We start from the raw sequence: 17477 nt of genomic DNA on the forward strand, positions 1-17477 counted from the left end.
TTGACATCAGCATTAGATTATGCAAAGATATTCTGTCTAAGAAAGGTGTTTAAAGGAGCATAGGGCTTCAGTCTGTATGGATCTTGCTATTGTCTCTTTCCACAGTTATGGACCAAGGTGTGTCAAAACCCACAATAAGGCTAAACATCCAGACTTAACATGAGGTGTGGACTAGATGGACCATCATCTGAAACGACCCTCATTCACAGGGTTCACACATTCAAATGTTGAAGGTGTGAACCCTTCACATATGAGATATGTGAAGCGTTTGTTGTGTCTATTAGCCCCAAACATTAAACAATCTGTCTCTTACCTTTCTAAGCAAGTCAGTTAAGAACAAATTCTTATGTTCAATGGTGGCCTAGGAACAGTGGGTTGACTGCCTTGTTCAGGGGCAGAACGACAGATCTGTACCTTGTCAGCTCGGGGATTTGAACTTGCAACCTTTTGGTTACTAGCACAATGCTCTAACCACTAGGTTACCCTGCCATCCCCCCAAAAAAATATCACTCTGTGGTGATGTGCATCACTGTGGTGTGAAGTAGGGTCCCTCATAAATTACTAAGATCTCATTATTATTTCCCACATGGCCCATTTACATCTGGTCACCCCTCTATGTTAATAGAAATCAGGATAAGAAGTTGTTCTGTCGATCGAGGGGGTCGTTGGAAACTCGGATTGAAAAGGGATACTGCGTGATGCAGACCGCGTGATGCATACCTTCATGGTCGAATTGGTGCGAAGAAACCACTACTAAAGGACACCAATAATAAGAAGAGACTTGCTTGGGCCAAGAAACACGAGCAATGGACATTAGACCGGCGGAAATCTGTCCTTTGGTCTGATGAGACAAATTTGTGATTTTTGGTTCCAACTGCCTTGTATTTGTGAGACGCAGAGTAGGTGAACGGATGATCTCCGCGTGTGTGGTTCCCACCGTGAAGCATGGAGGAGGAGGTGTGATGGTGTGGGGGTGCTTTGCTGGTGACACTGTCTGTGATTTATTTAGAATTCAAGGCACACTTAACCAGCCTGGCTACCACAGCATTCTGCAGCGATACGTCATCCCATTTGGTTTGGGCTTAGTGGGACTATAATTTTTTTTTCAACAGGACAATGACCCAACACACCTCCAGGCTGTGTAAGGGCTATTTCACCAAGAAGAAGAGTATTGGAATGCTGCATCAGATGACCTGGCCTCCACAATCACCCGTCCTCAACCTATTTGAGATTCTTTGGGATGAGTTTGACAGCAGATTGAAGGAAAAGCAGCCAACAAGTGATCAGCACATGTGGGAACTACTTCAAGACTGTTAGAAAAGCATTCCAGGTGAAGCTGGTTGAGAGAATGCCAAGAATGTGCAAAGGTGTCATCAAGGCAAAGGGTAGCTACTTTGAAGAATCTAAAATCTAAAAATAAAACGACTTTGTTGGTTACTACATGATTCCAAATGTGTTATTTCCTAGTTTTGATGTAATCTCTATTAATTTGCAATATAGAAGATAGTAAAAATAAAGAAAAATCTTACAATGAGTAGGGGTGTCCAAGCTTTTCACTGGTACTGTATATGACACCTGCTGAATCACTGGCATGTCTCACACAGTGTGGACAGGAAAGGAATCAGGCAGGTTTATGACAAGGCTTGTGGTTTTGGATACCTCATGAATAGGTTAGTATACTTCTCATATGAACCCACACATTCAAAACCAGAGCCATATCATATATCATGTAACACATTTTTTCAAAGTATATTTCCCATGTCTCCTCAGGATATTTACAGGGTCTTTGCTATGTTATGGTTATTAGAGGGAGAAAGGTGTTGGGTGATATGCCAACATTCCACTGTTCTTGAATTCCATCTTATTTACAAATATGATGCTTATTTTTTTTCTGGGCAGAAATAGGAGAGTTGGGACTCGAGCACTTTGACAAACAGGTTCAGTGTTGAATGCTCCCTGGAAAGGCTGTTGTTTGGTCTGTCTGGCCAGACCCAGGATATGATGTCACATCTACTGGCCCTTCCCCTGCTTTCACCTGAAAAGAAGGAGGGGCCAGACTGAGTCAGGCAAGAGGGTGGAAAAAAACAAGGAAGGAAGCTTTCAGTAGGCATGTGTGTGTGTGTTAAGTTCTTCTGAATGTGTGTTAGAGGAAAAAATAAGGATTTGGGCATTTCAACACTATTAAAGCCTTTCTAAAGATGGATATGGATGTTCCGGACCCTTCCCATGGGAATATGGGGCTGCTGAGAACCTTTGACTCCTCTGAGTTTGGGAGCTGGGAGAAGATAGGCTCTGGCGGATTTGGACAAGTATACAAAGTCCGGCATGTACAGTGGAAAACATGGCTGGCTATCAAGTGCCCTCCCTGCCTTCATGTAGATGACAAGTGAGTGGGTCAGCTATTATTCTGGGATTCATTGTGTGTGGGGTATGAAGAATGTTGTTTCAAGTATTTAAGCCTAGACTCCATGATATCTGTTTGATATCCTCTGTGGGCTTCAGAGTAGAAAGTTGTAGTTCTATGTGATTATGAGTTTGATCCTCTATCTAAGGGTGTGAACTGGGCAGCATGCTTATTCAGCCTTATGTCACGGACTCGTGGATGGTGAAAATACACTGAGTGTACAAAACATTAAGAACACCTGCTCCTTCCATGACAGACTGACGAGGTAAAAGCTATGATCCCTTATTGATGTCACTTGTTAAATCCACTTAAATTAGTGAAGATGAAGGGGAGGAGACAGGTTAAAGAAGGATTTTTAAGCCTTGAAACAATAGACATGGATTGTGTATGTGTGCCATTCAGAGGGTAAATGGGAAAGGCAAAAGATTGAAGTGCCTTTGAACGGAGTATGGTAGTAGGTGCCATGCGCACCGGTTTGTGTAAAGAACTGTGACGCTGCTGGGTTCTTCACGCTCAACAGTTTCCCATTTGTATCAAAAATGGTCCACCACACAATGGACATCCAGCCAACTTGACAACTGTGGGAAGCATTGGAGTCAACATGGGCCTGCATCCCTGTGGAATGCTTTCGACACCTTGCAGAGTCCATGTCCCAATGACTTGAGGCACTTCTGAGGGCAAAAGGGGGGGCAACTCAATATTAGGAAGGTGTAATTAATATTTGGTATACTAAGCGTAGCTAACGTCTCTCACAAGCAGTTCTTGTCATTGCACTTAAAAAGCTTGAGTGTACAACCTAGAAAATGTATCTAGAAATGTGCAAATTATGTCAACACCACACTTCTCTCCTTTGGTCCACCTTCCATCAGGTTGCCCTTACTACCCTCTGATTGGACGAGGGTCCAGATTCGCTGCCAGTAGTTTTTGTCATGGTTTAGAAGGCCACAAATACAGAATGTTTCAATAATGTAAAAAAAAAAAAACTTAAATAAAACAACAACAAAAAAACTGTGTGAAGCATTGTAGTCAACATGGGCCAGCATCCCTGGGGAATGCTTTCAACACCATGTAATCCATGCCCCCAAACAAATTGAGGCTGCTTTGAAGGCATGCCCTCTTGCGTGGGTGCCCCTGACCTTTCTCATGTATGCCAACAGCAGGAGGAAACACGAAAGGCCTAGCTCAGCTGTCTCCGTCAGAAGAACAACCTGTCACCCTACCCTACCCTCTTCTTAACGAATGTAGTATACACCTGAGCCCCCCCTGGAGCCTCAAAGAGGACTATCAGCTATTCTTTTACTCTCATTATTAGTTTCCTACTTTCTACTTGATTAAAAAAATTAACCAGAGTGGATGTGTTTAAAAAATCTGTACAATGTCCTTTCATTCCTTTGGCACAAAAGGTGTTACTTATGAAATGGTGACTTTACATTCATCAGCAGTGGAGAACGTTAGTGCATTTGAACATTTTTGGTGTCATATCAAGTTAATGTTTCTAAAGGTGTAAGAGGTTGGGAACATTATTCAAGAGGCTTATAATGTAGAACACTTTAACCATTGTGACCATCTGTCATTTGAGAGCTTTTACAGCTTTGAAGACAATGATTGGATCAGGTTGTGCGTAAACTTAATTTCACTTGAGGCTATATATCCACAGACCGAATGCGGAACTTTCTGCTGTTGAGAACTTGTTGAAGGATTTATTCACTGTCACAGACACTTTTAAATTACATTTTAGTAATTTAAGGTGATTACAGTGTTATTGACATTACATTTGCACACACAATCAGAACTTAAATGTCTCACAGAATGGAATAAATATAAATTAAACTTTTGATGTGTGTCTACAGTACTCCTTGGGGGGAGTGTATACCCAAAAAAGCAGACTTATAAATATTGACATTTTGGCGAAATAAAACGCATAAGAAGCGTTATGGATGTTACGTGAAATGGACAAGCTTTTTGGGGAGACTGAACGTACTGTATTAGCAAAAGTCTGAGTTTGTAAGTCTTAGGTCAAAACATGGATTGCTTTTTTGAAGGAAAAGCATGGCTGAACACATACTAAAACTTTTTTTACATATTGAAATGTACATTATTACTTTTTAGTGTAAAAACAACTGTTTTAGATGTTACACCTTCTGTTATGGATATTAGTCTGAAATACACATTCAAATCTTAGATTTCTTGATAAAAATCAATCATAACACATGCCACTTGGAATGTTTTTGAAGTGTCAACGAAAGGTATAGTACCTTAGTATTGCATAATTACACGTAGCCTGAATAGTATACAAGCCATGCACCATACCCTAATACGTATTTTTTTTGTCATACATATACAGTTGAAGTCGGAAGTTTACATACACTTAGGTTGGAGTCATTAAAACTTTTTTTTCAACCACTCCATAATTTCTTGTTAACAAACTATAGTTGTGGCAAGTCGGTTAGGACATTTACTTTGTGCAGGACACAAGTAATTTTTCCAACAATTGTTTACAGACAGATTATTTCACTTATAATTCACTGTATCACAATTCCAGTTGGTCAGAAGTTTACATACACTAAGTTGACTGTGCCTTTAAACAGCTTGGAAAAATCCAGAAAATGAAGCTTCTGATAGGCTAATTTACATCATTTGAGTCAATTGGAGGTGTACCTGTGGATGTATTTCAAGGCCTACCTACAAACTCAGTGCCTCTTTGCTTGACATCATGGGAAAATCACAAGAAATCAGCCAAGACCTCAGAAAAAAAATTGTAGACATCTGTACAAACAATAGTACGCAAGTATAAACACCATGGGACCACGCAGCAATAATACCGCTCAGGAAGGAGACGTGTTCTGTCTCCTAGAAATGAATGTACTTTGGTGCGAAAAGTGCAAATCAATCCCAGAACAACAGCAAAGGACCTTGTGAAGATGCTGGAGAAAACAGGAGGGACTGATGCACTTCACAAAATAGATGGCATCATCAGGAACGAAAATGATGTGGATATATTGAAGTAATATCTCCAGAGATCAGTCAGGAAGTTAAAGCTTGGTCAAAAATCTGTCTTCCAAATGGACAATGACCCCAAGCATGCTCCCAAAGTTGTGGCAAAATGGCATAAGGACAACAAAGTCAAGGTATTGGAGTGGCCATCACAAAGCCCTGACCTCAATCCTGTAGAAAATGTGTGGGCAGAACTGAAAAAGCGTGTGCAAGCAAGGAGGCCTACAAACCTGATTCAGTTACACTAGCTCTGTCAGGAGGAATGGTCCAAAATTCACCCAACTTATTGTGGGAAGCTTGTGGAAGGCTACCCAAAACATTTGACCCAAGTTAAACAATTTAAAGGCAATGCTACCAAATACTAATTGAGTGTATGTTAACTTCTGACCCACTGGGAATGTGATAAAAGAAATAAAAGCTGAAATAAATAATTCTCTACAATTATTCTGACATTTCACGTTCTTAAAATAAAGTGGTGATCCTAACTGATCTAAGATAGGGCATTTTTACTATGATTAAATGTCAGGAATTGTAAAAAACTGAGTTTAAATGTATTTGGCTAAGGTGTATGTAAACTTCCGACTTCAACTGTTTGGGGTCACTCAGAAATGCAACTTTTTTGTCCATTAAAATAACATCAAATCAATCAGAAATACAGCGTAGACATTGTTAATGTTGTGATTGACTATTGTAGCTGGAAATGGCAGATTTTTCATGGAATATCTACATAAGGGTACAGAGGCCCATTATCAGCAACCATCACTCCTGTGTTTCAATGGCACGTTGTGTTAGGTAATTCAAGTTTATCATTTTAAAAGGCTAATTGATCATTAGAAAACCCTTTCTCAGTTATGTTAGCACAGCTGAAAAAGAAGCATTAAACTGGCCTTCAGACTAGTTGAGTATCTGGAGCATCAGCATTTGTGGGTTCGATTACAGGCTCAAAATGGCCAGAAACAAAGAACTTTCTTCTGAAACTCGTCAGTCTCTTTTTGTTCTGAGAAATGAAGGCTATTCCATGCGAGAAGTTGCCAAGAAATTGAAGATCTCATACAACGCTGTGTACTACTCCCTTCACAAAACAGCGCAAACTGGCTCTAACCAGAATAGAAAGAGGAGTAGGAGGCCCCGGTGCACAACTGAGCAAGAGGGCAAGTACATTAGAGTGTCTAGTTTGAGAACCAGACACCTCACAAGTCCTCAACTGTCAGCTTTATTATATAGTATCCACAAAACACCAGTCTCAACGTCAACAGTGAAGAGGCGACCCTGGGATGCTGGCCTTCTAGGCAGAGTTCCTCTGTCCAGTGTCTGTCGTCTTTTGCCCATCTTAATCTTGTCTTTTTATTGGCCAGTCGGAGATATTGCTTTGTCTTTGCAACTCTGCCTATAAAGGAAAATGTCAGATACACAGCACAAGGAGGAAGTTCTTCAGCTTCACCAATGACAAGCATTGTCATCCATCTCCAATCCGTGGTAGCTAGACTCATGGCACCCACTAAACCTGAACTAAAGATGCTATCTGCTCTGAACATCTGAAAAGTACATGAACTGTAATTTGCCTGCCTGCACCCTGCCTCCACACACTTCTCTGACTCAAAGCCAGCTTTGTCTGACTGGATCCCAACTCCCTTCTATACAGACGATGTTTGGTGGAAACAATAAGAGAAGTTGCAGAACCGGTCTTGCTGGGCTCCTCTCCCTTATAAAAAGGGTCATTGTTTGGTTTTGAAAGGTTTCTGAGCTGAGGAGTTTTCTGGGTGATGCCAGGTGATTACGACTGTCAGCCCCTCTCTTTCTCCCCCAAATCTCCTAAATCCACACATTTGCACTGATTTTTAATGCTTGTCAGATTTATATGATGAGAAAGCTTACACTTTTATTGAACTTGAATGATTTCATAATTGACCCCTCCAAACATGGCTGCCTTAGAATGGCTGACTATACTTCATCATTTTATCTGCTTCTACTACTTTTTAAGGTGTTCTCATCACCATGCTGTTTTGACATGAATGAATCCTTTGTAAACCCAAGTCGTTGCTCATTTGTAGTGAAGTCACTCCCGTACACACACATTATTCATGATGATTAAGCAGTTTATCTGAGTTTGTTTTCAAAGGGACCTCTCCTTGAGATCTCTCTATTGAGGTCAGTGGTGATAGGCTACACTGCTCTGTTTGCATCTGCTAGCCTAGCCGGGCTAACACTGATAAAGGTAATAGGAAATTGTGCAAAGGTTGAGCAACGAGCACAGAGAACAAGAGGTTTGTTGTGTTCACAACTCCACACAGACCTCGATGCTTTGGCCTGGCCCTCTCTGAGGAATGTCATTAAGGCCTAGCTTCAAATGTGTCATGTCTTATTGGGTTCACTGATTTACTGCACTGTCAGAGAGACCAGTTAATGCATGGAGAATCTCATGCATCTCAGTTTGTTGTCTCCTTGTATTCTACTGTGTAACGAAGTTTGAGTTTGGGTCAATGGTAAAAGGTATTCCAGATGGTGCTGTTTTAACAAGGCTTAGAATACCTGTGTTAGTAAGATAAGAGAACAGCATTTTACGAATTTGGTGTGGATCGAGGGATGTAGATGGATGGGCAGGTTTATAGGACAGCTAAACCTAAATTCCCTTTACTCTGTACAGTATGAGTTACAGTATGTAGTTCAATCTGAACAGACAGGTATACAAGGCCTTTATGCACCACTTGGCGCAATGAAGGCTAAGTAGGTAAGTAAGTTAACAGACCGCTATGTCCTCTGTAGGGAGCGAGCAGAGCTGCTGGAAGAGGCTAAGAAGATGGAGGCGGCTAAGTTCCGCTACATCCTGCCAGTGTATGGGATCTGTGGGGACCCCCAGGGCCTGGTGATGGAGTACATGGAGACAGGCTCCCTGGAGACCCTGCTGGCTGCTGAGCCTCTGCCCTGGGAGCTGCGCTTCAGGATCATCCACGAGACGGCGGTGGGCATGAACTTCCTGCACTGCATGAGCCCACCCCTCCTGCACCTGGACCTAAAACCTGCCAACATCCTACTGGACGCACACTACCACGTCAAGGTGAGAGACGACTTACTTGGTTTGTTCATTAGAGTTCGCACAGGGCGCTGTGTGGGAAGAGCTTGCACATTTGAGACAATTGTTCCTGAAATACACATTGCATTGGTCCTAAATTGGGATTCTGCCTCCCTGGGGCGGCGGGTGAACTCAACCAAACACTCCTACAGTATTGCTACTGCTTTTGTTACTGTTACTACTGCTACTGGTTCAGAAGATTGGTGGTACACAGAAAATGGCCAAAAATAGTAGAACCAGCTCATCTGCTTTTACACTATGATTTGACTATTAGATGTTCAATGTTTTCTGGGAAAAAAATATTTTAAAAGGAATAGTTTCACCATATTAAAATGACAGTTTAGTTCACGTAACAGGATTTACCTTAAAATGTGGGACAGTTTTTATTTTAAAAAATGTACCTTAAAATGAATCACTAATCACATTAAAAAATAATAATCTTCAGAAATGACTTTGTCAAAGCAACAAAATAACTAGGGCTTTACAATGATGGTGAAAACTTGTTGGGTTTAAACGTCTGAATTTAGGCACTTCCGCAAGTCTTTACTGTATATAAAACATCTGATTTATTGAATTTTCCATGTGATCTATACTAAAGGGCACTTCCTTTAATATAACAGGATTTTACATTTCAATATTGGCGCACACTTTCTACTAAAAATATCAAAGAGACACAAAAGGCACTTATTTCATGGAACGACCCAAATATGTCAAATCATTACACTGTCTAATGTTAGAAAAGTCAGATTTGACCTTATAGTGAGTATTTAGTAAACCTTCCCCCAAATGATGTAGCATGACTCTTTAAAACAACAGCCCAAACCCAATAACTTCAAGTCCTTTTTAATAGGATTTGGTCAAGGATGCATTTCAGCTGACAGGTATGGATATTTTGCTTTAAATGGCCGTCCTGTTGGACACACATGCTATGGGCAGAAAGGTGTCTCCCGCCCAGCCTTCATCCCACCTGATCTCCAACCTCCCCCTGCATGACTAATGGTTGGAGGTGGAAGAGAAATGGGTGGGAACCTTCCTTCAACCTGTCTGTTTTAATACCTCCATGTAAACACGTAACCTGGGCCTGTCTTAACAGGCTGAGGTACTCTGCCAACACTGACTGAGTTTGTGTTCGGCTACTCGCCCACACATGTAACTCAGTCAAACAGGGTCTCAACTTCTGACATGAGGGGTAAGGAAAGCACCCACAGGCTAGGACAGGACATGGCTTGGAGGCACCGTCAGGCTAGGACAGGACGTGGCTGGGAGGCATTGTCAGGCTAGGACAGGACGTGGCTGGGAGGCACCGTCAGGCTAGGACAGGACGTGGCTGGGAGGCACCGTCAGGCTAGGACAGGACGTGGCTGGGAGGCACCCTCAGGCTAGGACAGGACGTGGCTGAGAGGCACCCTCAGGCTAGGACAGGACGTGGCTGGGAGGCACCCTCAGGCTAGGACAGGACGTGGCTGGGAGGCACCCTCAGGCTAGGACAGGACGTGGCTGGGAGGCACCGTCAGGCTAGGACAGGACGTGGCTGGGAGGCACCCTCAGGCTAGGACAGGACGTGGCTGGGAGGCACCGTCAGGCTAGGACAGGACGTGGCTGGGAGGCACCGTCAGGCTAGGACAGGACGTGGCTGGGAGGCACCGTCAGGCTAGGACAGGACGTGACTGGGAGGCACCCTCAGGCTAGGACAGGACGTGGCTGGGAGGCACCCTCAGGCTAGGACAGGACGTGACTGGGAGGCACCCTCAGGCTAGGACAGGACGTGGCTGCCTCTGACCTCATCATGGCTCTGAATGCATAGAATACAATGAGGGCTCAGCCATCAGCTTGAGGGTAAAGGTAGCCATAACCATAAGAACAATGGGAAAGGCTGAGAGTTCCAGTGGGTTCTTGTCTTAATAAGATATGTTCTGTATATCCTCATCTTCCCCCTTAGAAATCGGATGTTGGTCTTGTCCTAACAAGCTGTGTTCTGTATCTCCCATCTCCCCCTTCAGATATCAGATTTTGGTCTGGCACGATGGAACGGCCTATCCAGGGTTGATGAAATCAGCCGTGACGGGTTCTGTGGCACCATTGCCTACCTGCCGCCGGAGAGCATCATTGAGAAGGACAGGGTGTCAGAAACCAAGCATGACGTCTACAGGTGAGTGTCTTCACCTTCACTTCTCTCTGTCCTTGTCTGCCAGAGGGGTGGAACGTTGTCTGTTTAATGCTTAGTCATGATGTTTGTTTTTTCACTTCCTCCCTCCATTGTTTGTTTTACAATATTTGTTTTAATCAATATGAATCTGAATTGGATTTACACTGAGTTTACAAAACATTAAGAATACCTGCTCTTTCCATGACAGACTGACCAGGTGAATCCAGGTGAAAGCTATCATCCCTTATTGATGTCACTTGTTAAATCCACTACAATCAGTAAAGATGAAGGGGAGGAGACGGGTTAAAGAATGATTTTTAAGCCTTGAGATAACTGAGACATGGATTGTGTATGTGTACCTTTCAGAGGGTTAATGGGCAAGACAAAATATTGAAGTCTCTTTGAACAGGGTACGGTAGTAGGTGCCAGGCGCACCGGTTTGAGTGTGTCAAGAACTGCACCGCTGCTGGGTTTTTCATGCTCAACAGTTTTCTGTGTGTATCAAGAATGGTCCACCATCCAAAGGACATCCAGCCAACTTGACACAACTATGGGAAGCATTGGAGTCAACATGGGCTAGAATTCCTGTGGAACACTTTCAACGCCTTGTAGAGTCCATGCCCTGACAAATTGAGGCACTTCCGAGGGCAAAAGGGGGTGCAACGCAATATTAGGAAAGTGTTCCTAATGTTTTGTACACTGTGTATATTGATCAGTTATAAGTTATGCCTGGAAAACCCATAGTGAGTCAGTCATTCAATCATTTATCACTTTAGACAGTATGACTTGATACTGAACTGTTGTTATTCCCTTCCTGTTACAGCTTTTCCATAGTCATCTGGGGAATTCTTACTCAAAAGAAACCTTACCAAGGTGAGACATGTTGAGGAAACGTATGGAGATTCTGTTCCCATGTAAAGACACCTTGTAGTCCTTCAGGGTTTGTCTTATAAAATGCACTCCTAGTATTTCTTAAACTCAAAGTTCCAGGACTGCAATAGAGCCCCACAGGGGAGGTGTCATAATACCCATAAAACCTAGCGGTCAAACAGGGAAATTATTCTAATTGTTTTTCTCATAAGGGATTTTAGAAACACTTAAAATAAGGGCTGTGTTTCATGTGGGCTTACTCTGGCGTGACTTTTGATAACCATGTAAATCTCTCTCGGAGATACCAAAGAAGCCAGGGTGATCTGAGTTTAAGTCCACTGCCTCTGTTTGCTTTGAATTATTGACTGACTGGCTGACTGGCTGGTCCCAACACCTGATAACAAAGAGACCGTTAACAGAAGGAAATCTAAGAGATTTTTTCAGGCCTGGTGTGGGAAACAAACAAAACATCTATACACCTTCCTTATCTAAGCGTACATGAATGATAATAATGATAATAATGAACTGTACATACTAGTGTCAGTCTTACCCAAATTAGTTTATGTTGCTTCTCCATACCTTCAACAGAACACGATCAAGACATAATTCATTGATATGATCAAGGATTTAATTTGTATTTAGAATAATGTGACCTCAGTAGACCTTATGGACTGAGGTATCATATGAGAATTGAAGGAAGTGTATCAATGTGTCTTGTGTTGACTGGAACCATATGTCCTCTATTCCCTCCAGGGGAGAACAACATCCTGCAGATTATGGTGAAGGTGGTGAGAGGGGTGCGCCCTGACCTCAATGTTGTGCCCTGGAGTCGACCCCAGGCCTGCACGGGGTTCCTGTGCCTCATGCAACGCTGCTGGGCCTCCTCACCTGACACCAGACCCAGCTTCCAGGGTGAGTACAGACCCAATGGGGCCTATGTCTCTAAAGGGTGGGTGTTTGTGTGTATCTTAAAGCAGTAAGAACCCAATTTAACTGGGTTACACGACATCATGATGTACTGTGCATAGCTTTCTGAAAAGGTGAAAATCAAACCAAGGGATGCTATTCTGTACACCTGACCAAACCTGACCTTTGTTGTTTTCTGTCTGCAGAAATCACATCAGAAACTGAGGAGCTGTGCTCTAAACCCCAAGAGGAGTCCAAGACCCAAACTCCTGAGCTCGAGAATAACCACTGCCATGGGCTAACCACTGAGAAGGTATAACCTTCACACTTCTATTCCCCTGCCTTCTCCCTCTGTTTTTTCTATGTATTTCTATCCTCTTCTTCTCCCTGACATGCCAGACTATATAGTATTCTGTCAGTCTTCTTTGGTGTTCTTCTGTAATGTAATTAGAAAACCCTCTGGTATGTCAGAAGGTCTGAGTGCCTATTTTTGAGATTGCTTTCCTGTGTACTGGACCTGTTATTGTTTCCATAATACATACACAGTCAATATTTGATCCTGACAAACAGTTTCCTCATCAAATAAGAATGCTGTCCAGCAGCATTGTTTAACTTGGTTAACTCTGTTGCGACACATTCTGAATGTTTGGTGCTCGATGTACGTGACAAACTGACCGACACCCGTTTACAAAATATGACAGAATTTACAGGTGTTATTGTGCAATGTGTGAAGATGATATATTGGTGAAGATGATAAACAGTCAGAGAAAGGCATGAAGACTGGGTTTGAGAAAAACTATTGAAAGGCCCAGTGCAGTCAAAAATGTGATTTCCCTGTGTGTTTTACATATACTTCCACACTATGAGGTTGGAATAATGCTGTGAAATTGTGAAAATTATGATAATGCAGAAACCGGTCAGGCCCAAATCGGCCATGCTGCCAGAGAAAGACTACAGCCTATCAGAGCTGCTGAGCCAGGTGGACTCTGGGATATCTCGGAGCTTTGACCGTGTGACGGAGGACTGCTGTCCCAGCAAAGACAACACCAGCAAGAGACTGTCAGGGATCTCCTCTGTAGACTCTGCCTTCTCCTCTCAAGACTCCATCACCCTCTCCTTTGAGAAAGAGAATACTTGTGGTAAGACTGGCTGATATGGTGATTGTAGTCAATACATTGTGGCATTGTCCATGGTTTTCTTTAACAGATGACAGGAATTCTTATTTATCAGGGTCATATATCCTACATGCAATACAGTCCTGAATGACTTCTGGAGCATGTGGAGTGTCTCTTTAACTTTCAGATAGGTTCTTTGTCGTTTTGGCCCTGAGTCTATACTGTATCTTCTATCTCCTTGTTGTTTAGACTCAGGGGAGGTGCAGAGGAGGAAGCTGAGCGACGCCATCCGTACCAAAGACATGTCCAAGCTGATGAAGATCCTGCAGCCTCAGGACGTGGACCTCTTATTGGAGGGCGGCTGCAGCCTGCTCCACCACGCTGTCACGCAGGCCAACGAGGAGGCCATCAAGTTCCTGCTCCTCAACCACGCCAACACCAACCTGGCCAACGCTCGCGGCTCCACCCCCCTCCACCTGGCCACCGAGATGCACCTGAAGGGCCTGGCCGAGCTGCTGCTGGGCCGTCGGAGCACCAACGCCAACGCCCGGGATGAGGACCAATACACGGCCCTGCACTGTGCTGCTCAGAACGGAGACGAGGCCATCACCCGCCTGCTGCTGGACCGCGGCGCCTCAATCAATGAGACGGACGCCCAGGGCCGCACGCCTGCACACATCGCCTGCCAGCATGGCCAAGAGAACGTGGTCAGGGTGCTGCTGAGCCGAGGCGCAGACGTCCACGTGAAGGGCAGAGATGACTGGACGGCACTTCACCTGGCTGCCTGGCAGGGCCACCTAGGCATTGCCAAACTGCTGGTGAAGCAGGCTGGAGCGGACGTAGACGGGCAGACCACTGACGGGCGCACACCGCTGCACCTGGCCTCCCAAAGGGGGCAGTACAGGGTGGCAAGGATCCTGATAGAGCTGGGGGCAGACGTCCACGTGACCTCCATGGGCCTCCACACCCCCCTGCACGTGGCGGCTGAGACAGGCCACACCAGCACCTCCCGCCTCCTGGTCAAGCACAATGCAGACATCCAGGCCCGGACTGACAAGGGTCTTACCGCCCTCCACCTCGCTGCCCAACGCGGCCACTTGCCCACAGTGAAGATGCTGATGGAGGAAGGGGCAGACCCCTACTGCACCAATCAGACCCTGCGTACCCCCTGCCACCTGGCGGCAGAAGGGGGCCACTGTGAGGTCTTCAAAGAGCTTCTGGTCCACTGCCCTGAGGCTGTTAGTCTATCAGACGAACAGGGCCTCACCCCTATGCACCTGGCTGTGAGGGGAGGCTATACAGATATCACCAGCATGCTGCTGGCCCAGGGGGTGGAACTATCACCGGAAGTACCACAGGACTCCATCTCCCAGCATACACAAGAGGTACAACAGGACTCCATATCCCTGCCACAGGATGTACCACAGGACTCCATCCCCCAGGACACCCTGCATCCAACAGCAGAGGACTGCCCAAAGCTCCTGGCTCGTAGGCCTAGCCAGTTGGCCTTGCGGCTCCAGAGGAAGGTTGTAATCTTGAAACTGACGGAGCGTGAGGGTAACGAATGTCCAGAGTCCGCTGGTGCACTGTGAGCCTCGGCCCTCCGCTGAGAGGAGGGAGTCACCCGGTGACTGGATTGTACAGAACTGTCCTTGAATTGAAAACAGTCAGGGATCTCTTCTATTCCCTTCCCCATTGATGTGATGGGAGAAGTGTCCAAGCTAAAGAGACCAGCTGTTGTATTGTGATTTTTTTTTGTTTTGTTTGTACATAGTATTTTTTATTGATTGTGTGTTATTATTATGTCAGTCGTTGATCATTCATTGCCAGATGTTATGATTATTTGGTGCTTTGGGCCTCTCAAAGCCCCTGTTATCTTACTTGGGTATCTTATCAGGGAAGGAATGCTTTAATGTAAATACACTGTATATAGAACCATGAGCTCATTTGGATCATCATTTACTTTTTTCCCTTCATGTTAAATATACACTCAATGTCACGTTTTTCCCCTTAATAGTGTAACTTTTATACTTTGCATATGCACATTCATACATTCATTGCCGTCCGTACAGAAAGAGAATGTTGACATCTGTGGAATGCTCATTTGTATTTTCATTTCCCATCTACTTACTCTAGCTGGTATGTTTATCATGTTCATAAGTTATATTCTCTAATAAAACAAGTGTCAATACAAGTGTGTGTGTGTGTGTGTGTACCCATGTGCAAATGACATCTTCAATGCCGGGCAAAATGGGCATGTCTCTATCTGCAGCCAGCTATGTTCTTATCTGTGCCTCCTGCCTATCCCCCAGACCCCACAGAGCATGCTCAACTTGGCACCAGCCATGGGAACTGCCCTCAGGGGGGGATCACAGGCCAGGTGGGAGGAGTGAAGAGGGGGGAACATGCCTGCCTTTCCAGGCTGTTGGCTCATTCCACAGACCACTTAAACCTCACTCTCCTTAACCAACATGCCATTGTTGACGCTTGCAGGGCTGGTTGAAGAGTCGTAACCTGAGTCTGAAGCCCTCCTGAGTTGAGCCCTGGCATTGCCCTGTTTTTACAGCTCATGTTTTTATTTTATTTTACCTTTATTTAACTAGGCAAGTCAGTTAAAAACAAATTCTTATTTTCAATGACAGCCTAGGAACAGTGGGTTAACTGCCTGTTCAGGGGCAGAACAGATTTGTACCTTGTCAGCTCAGGGATTCGAACTTGCAACCTTTCAGTTACTAGTCCAACACTCTAACCACTAGGCTACCCTGCCACCCCGGTGTCCCTGAAATTTGACTGGTGAGTTTGTGTGATCAGAGGCCTTGTTTTGTGTGTGTGTGTCTGTCTCACCTGTTGCCAAGTGATCCTTAGTGGTGTGGAAGATCATGTGCTACCATTACTCAATCTTCCCTCAATTATCATGTCATTCCTTCACTGTACACTTTCTACATACTGTACACAGTAGCTTGTTATGCAAGTACACTCCCTCTACTTGCACTGTGCCCACCCTTATAGTGTTTGATGAAAAAGTAAGTAGAGAACATTATTTAAATGTATGTGACTCTTTAAACCTCTCATGGGAATAACAAACACTGCTTTGACTCATTGCTCCCTCTTAGTGACGCTCATCTCTACTTCATCTTTTGATTGTGTCAAGATGATTCATATCATGTTAATGTGCAGAAAATGTTCCTTCTGATCCCTGGGCCTCCAGCAGTCACTGCATGCAGGCCTCTAGGTCCTCCTGGTCCAGAGAGTGATCCAGGGTGGAGGGAAACTGACCCCTGCCTGAACCTTGCTGGGCTGGGCTGGACAACATCCCCTGTGGCACCGGAACACTCAGCCCCAGCCTGCTGGCTGGGTTCAGCCTCCAGCTCAGTGGAAGATCTTCTTAGCCTCTTCCAGGGAGGTGACTGCAGGCAGGGAAATGTCCCCTAACCCCTGCTGGGGCCGGTGACCTGGGTCAGAGGGCCCTAGGAGACTTTTGCAACTCTGAGGCTATGGCTCTGAAGCTGTGACAGAGGGCTGCTGGAGTCTACCTGGAAGGGACCTGCTCCAGCCTGAGGCCAGTGGGGCTTGTTGGGGCGCTGTGGAGAAAATAGGATACATCCTAGCATCCATGGATCCTCCTGTGTAGGACCAGGTGACCCCAGCCTATTAGGCCATCCTATAGGACTCAGGCCTCCACTGTGCAGCACGCTGGTCTTGGTGTAGCTGGTGCTGAGGCAGCCAGTAAGTAGCACTGCGCATGTACTGCACAGACACCTGCTGGGCCTGGGTGCCAGAATGAGATCGGTGGCCAGGTTGGCCCTAGGTCCTCCCTGTCCCTGTCTGTGGGTAGTACACCTAGGGAGGACTGTGGAGCCATATCTCCTTGGTCTGCTGAGGCCACATGTATGGAGCCTGCATCTGCATGATTAGTGGTGTCCAGCATGGCTGAGGAGCTCATTTGTCTCATGTTAAATACTAGACCGCGAC

The 17477-nt window shown here is 44.9% G+C and overlaps 1 protein-coding gene across 1 annotated transcript; it reads left to right on the forward strand.

Moving 5' to 3' along the window:
* The first annotated feature begins 1800 nt into the window (after positions 1 to 1800).
* LOC106603528 (receptor-interacting serine/threonine-protein kinase 4) lies at positions 1801 to 15699 on the forward strand. The gene is made up of 8 exons (XM_014197346.3): positions 1801 to 2386; positions 8162 to 8453; positions 10469 to 10617; positions 11438 to 11487; positions 12238 to 12396; positions 12597 to 12703; positions 13301 to 13529; positions 13755 to 15699. The coding sequence occupies exons 1-8, from the start codon at positions 2199 to 2201 to the stop codon at positions 15095 to 15097; spliced, it is 2517 nt and encodes an 838-aa protein (XP_014052821.1). The 5' UTR covers positions 1801 to 2198; the 3' UTR covers positions 15098 to 15699.
* The last annotated feature ends 1778 nt before the right edge of the window (positions 15700 to 17477 follow it).

The sequence above is a fragment of the Salmo salar genome, chromosome 04 (assembly GCF_965601325.2).
Source record: "Salmo salar chromosome 04, fSalSal1, whole genome shotgun sequence".
NCBI classification, from domain to species: Eukaryota; Metazoa; Chordata; class Actinopteri; order Salmoniformes; family Salmonidae; genus Salmo; species Salmo salar.

Excerpts from the sequence above, each read along its gene's own strand:
- LOC106603528 (XM_014197346.3), top strand. The coding sequence starts at position 2,199 with ATGGATATGGATGTTCCGGACCCTTCCCATGGGAATATGGGGCTGCTG. Across the intron at positions 10,618-11,437 it reads ACCAAGCATGACGTCTACAG|CTTTTCCATAGTCATCTGGG; the intron begins GTGAGTGTCTTC and ends TTCCTGTTACAG. Across the intron at positions 12,704-13,300 it reads ATGGGCTAACCACTGAGAAG|AAACCGGTCAGGCCCAAATC; the intron begins GTATAACCTTCA and ends ATGATAATGCAG.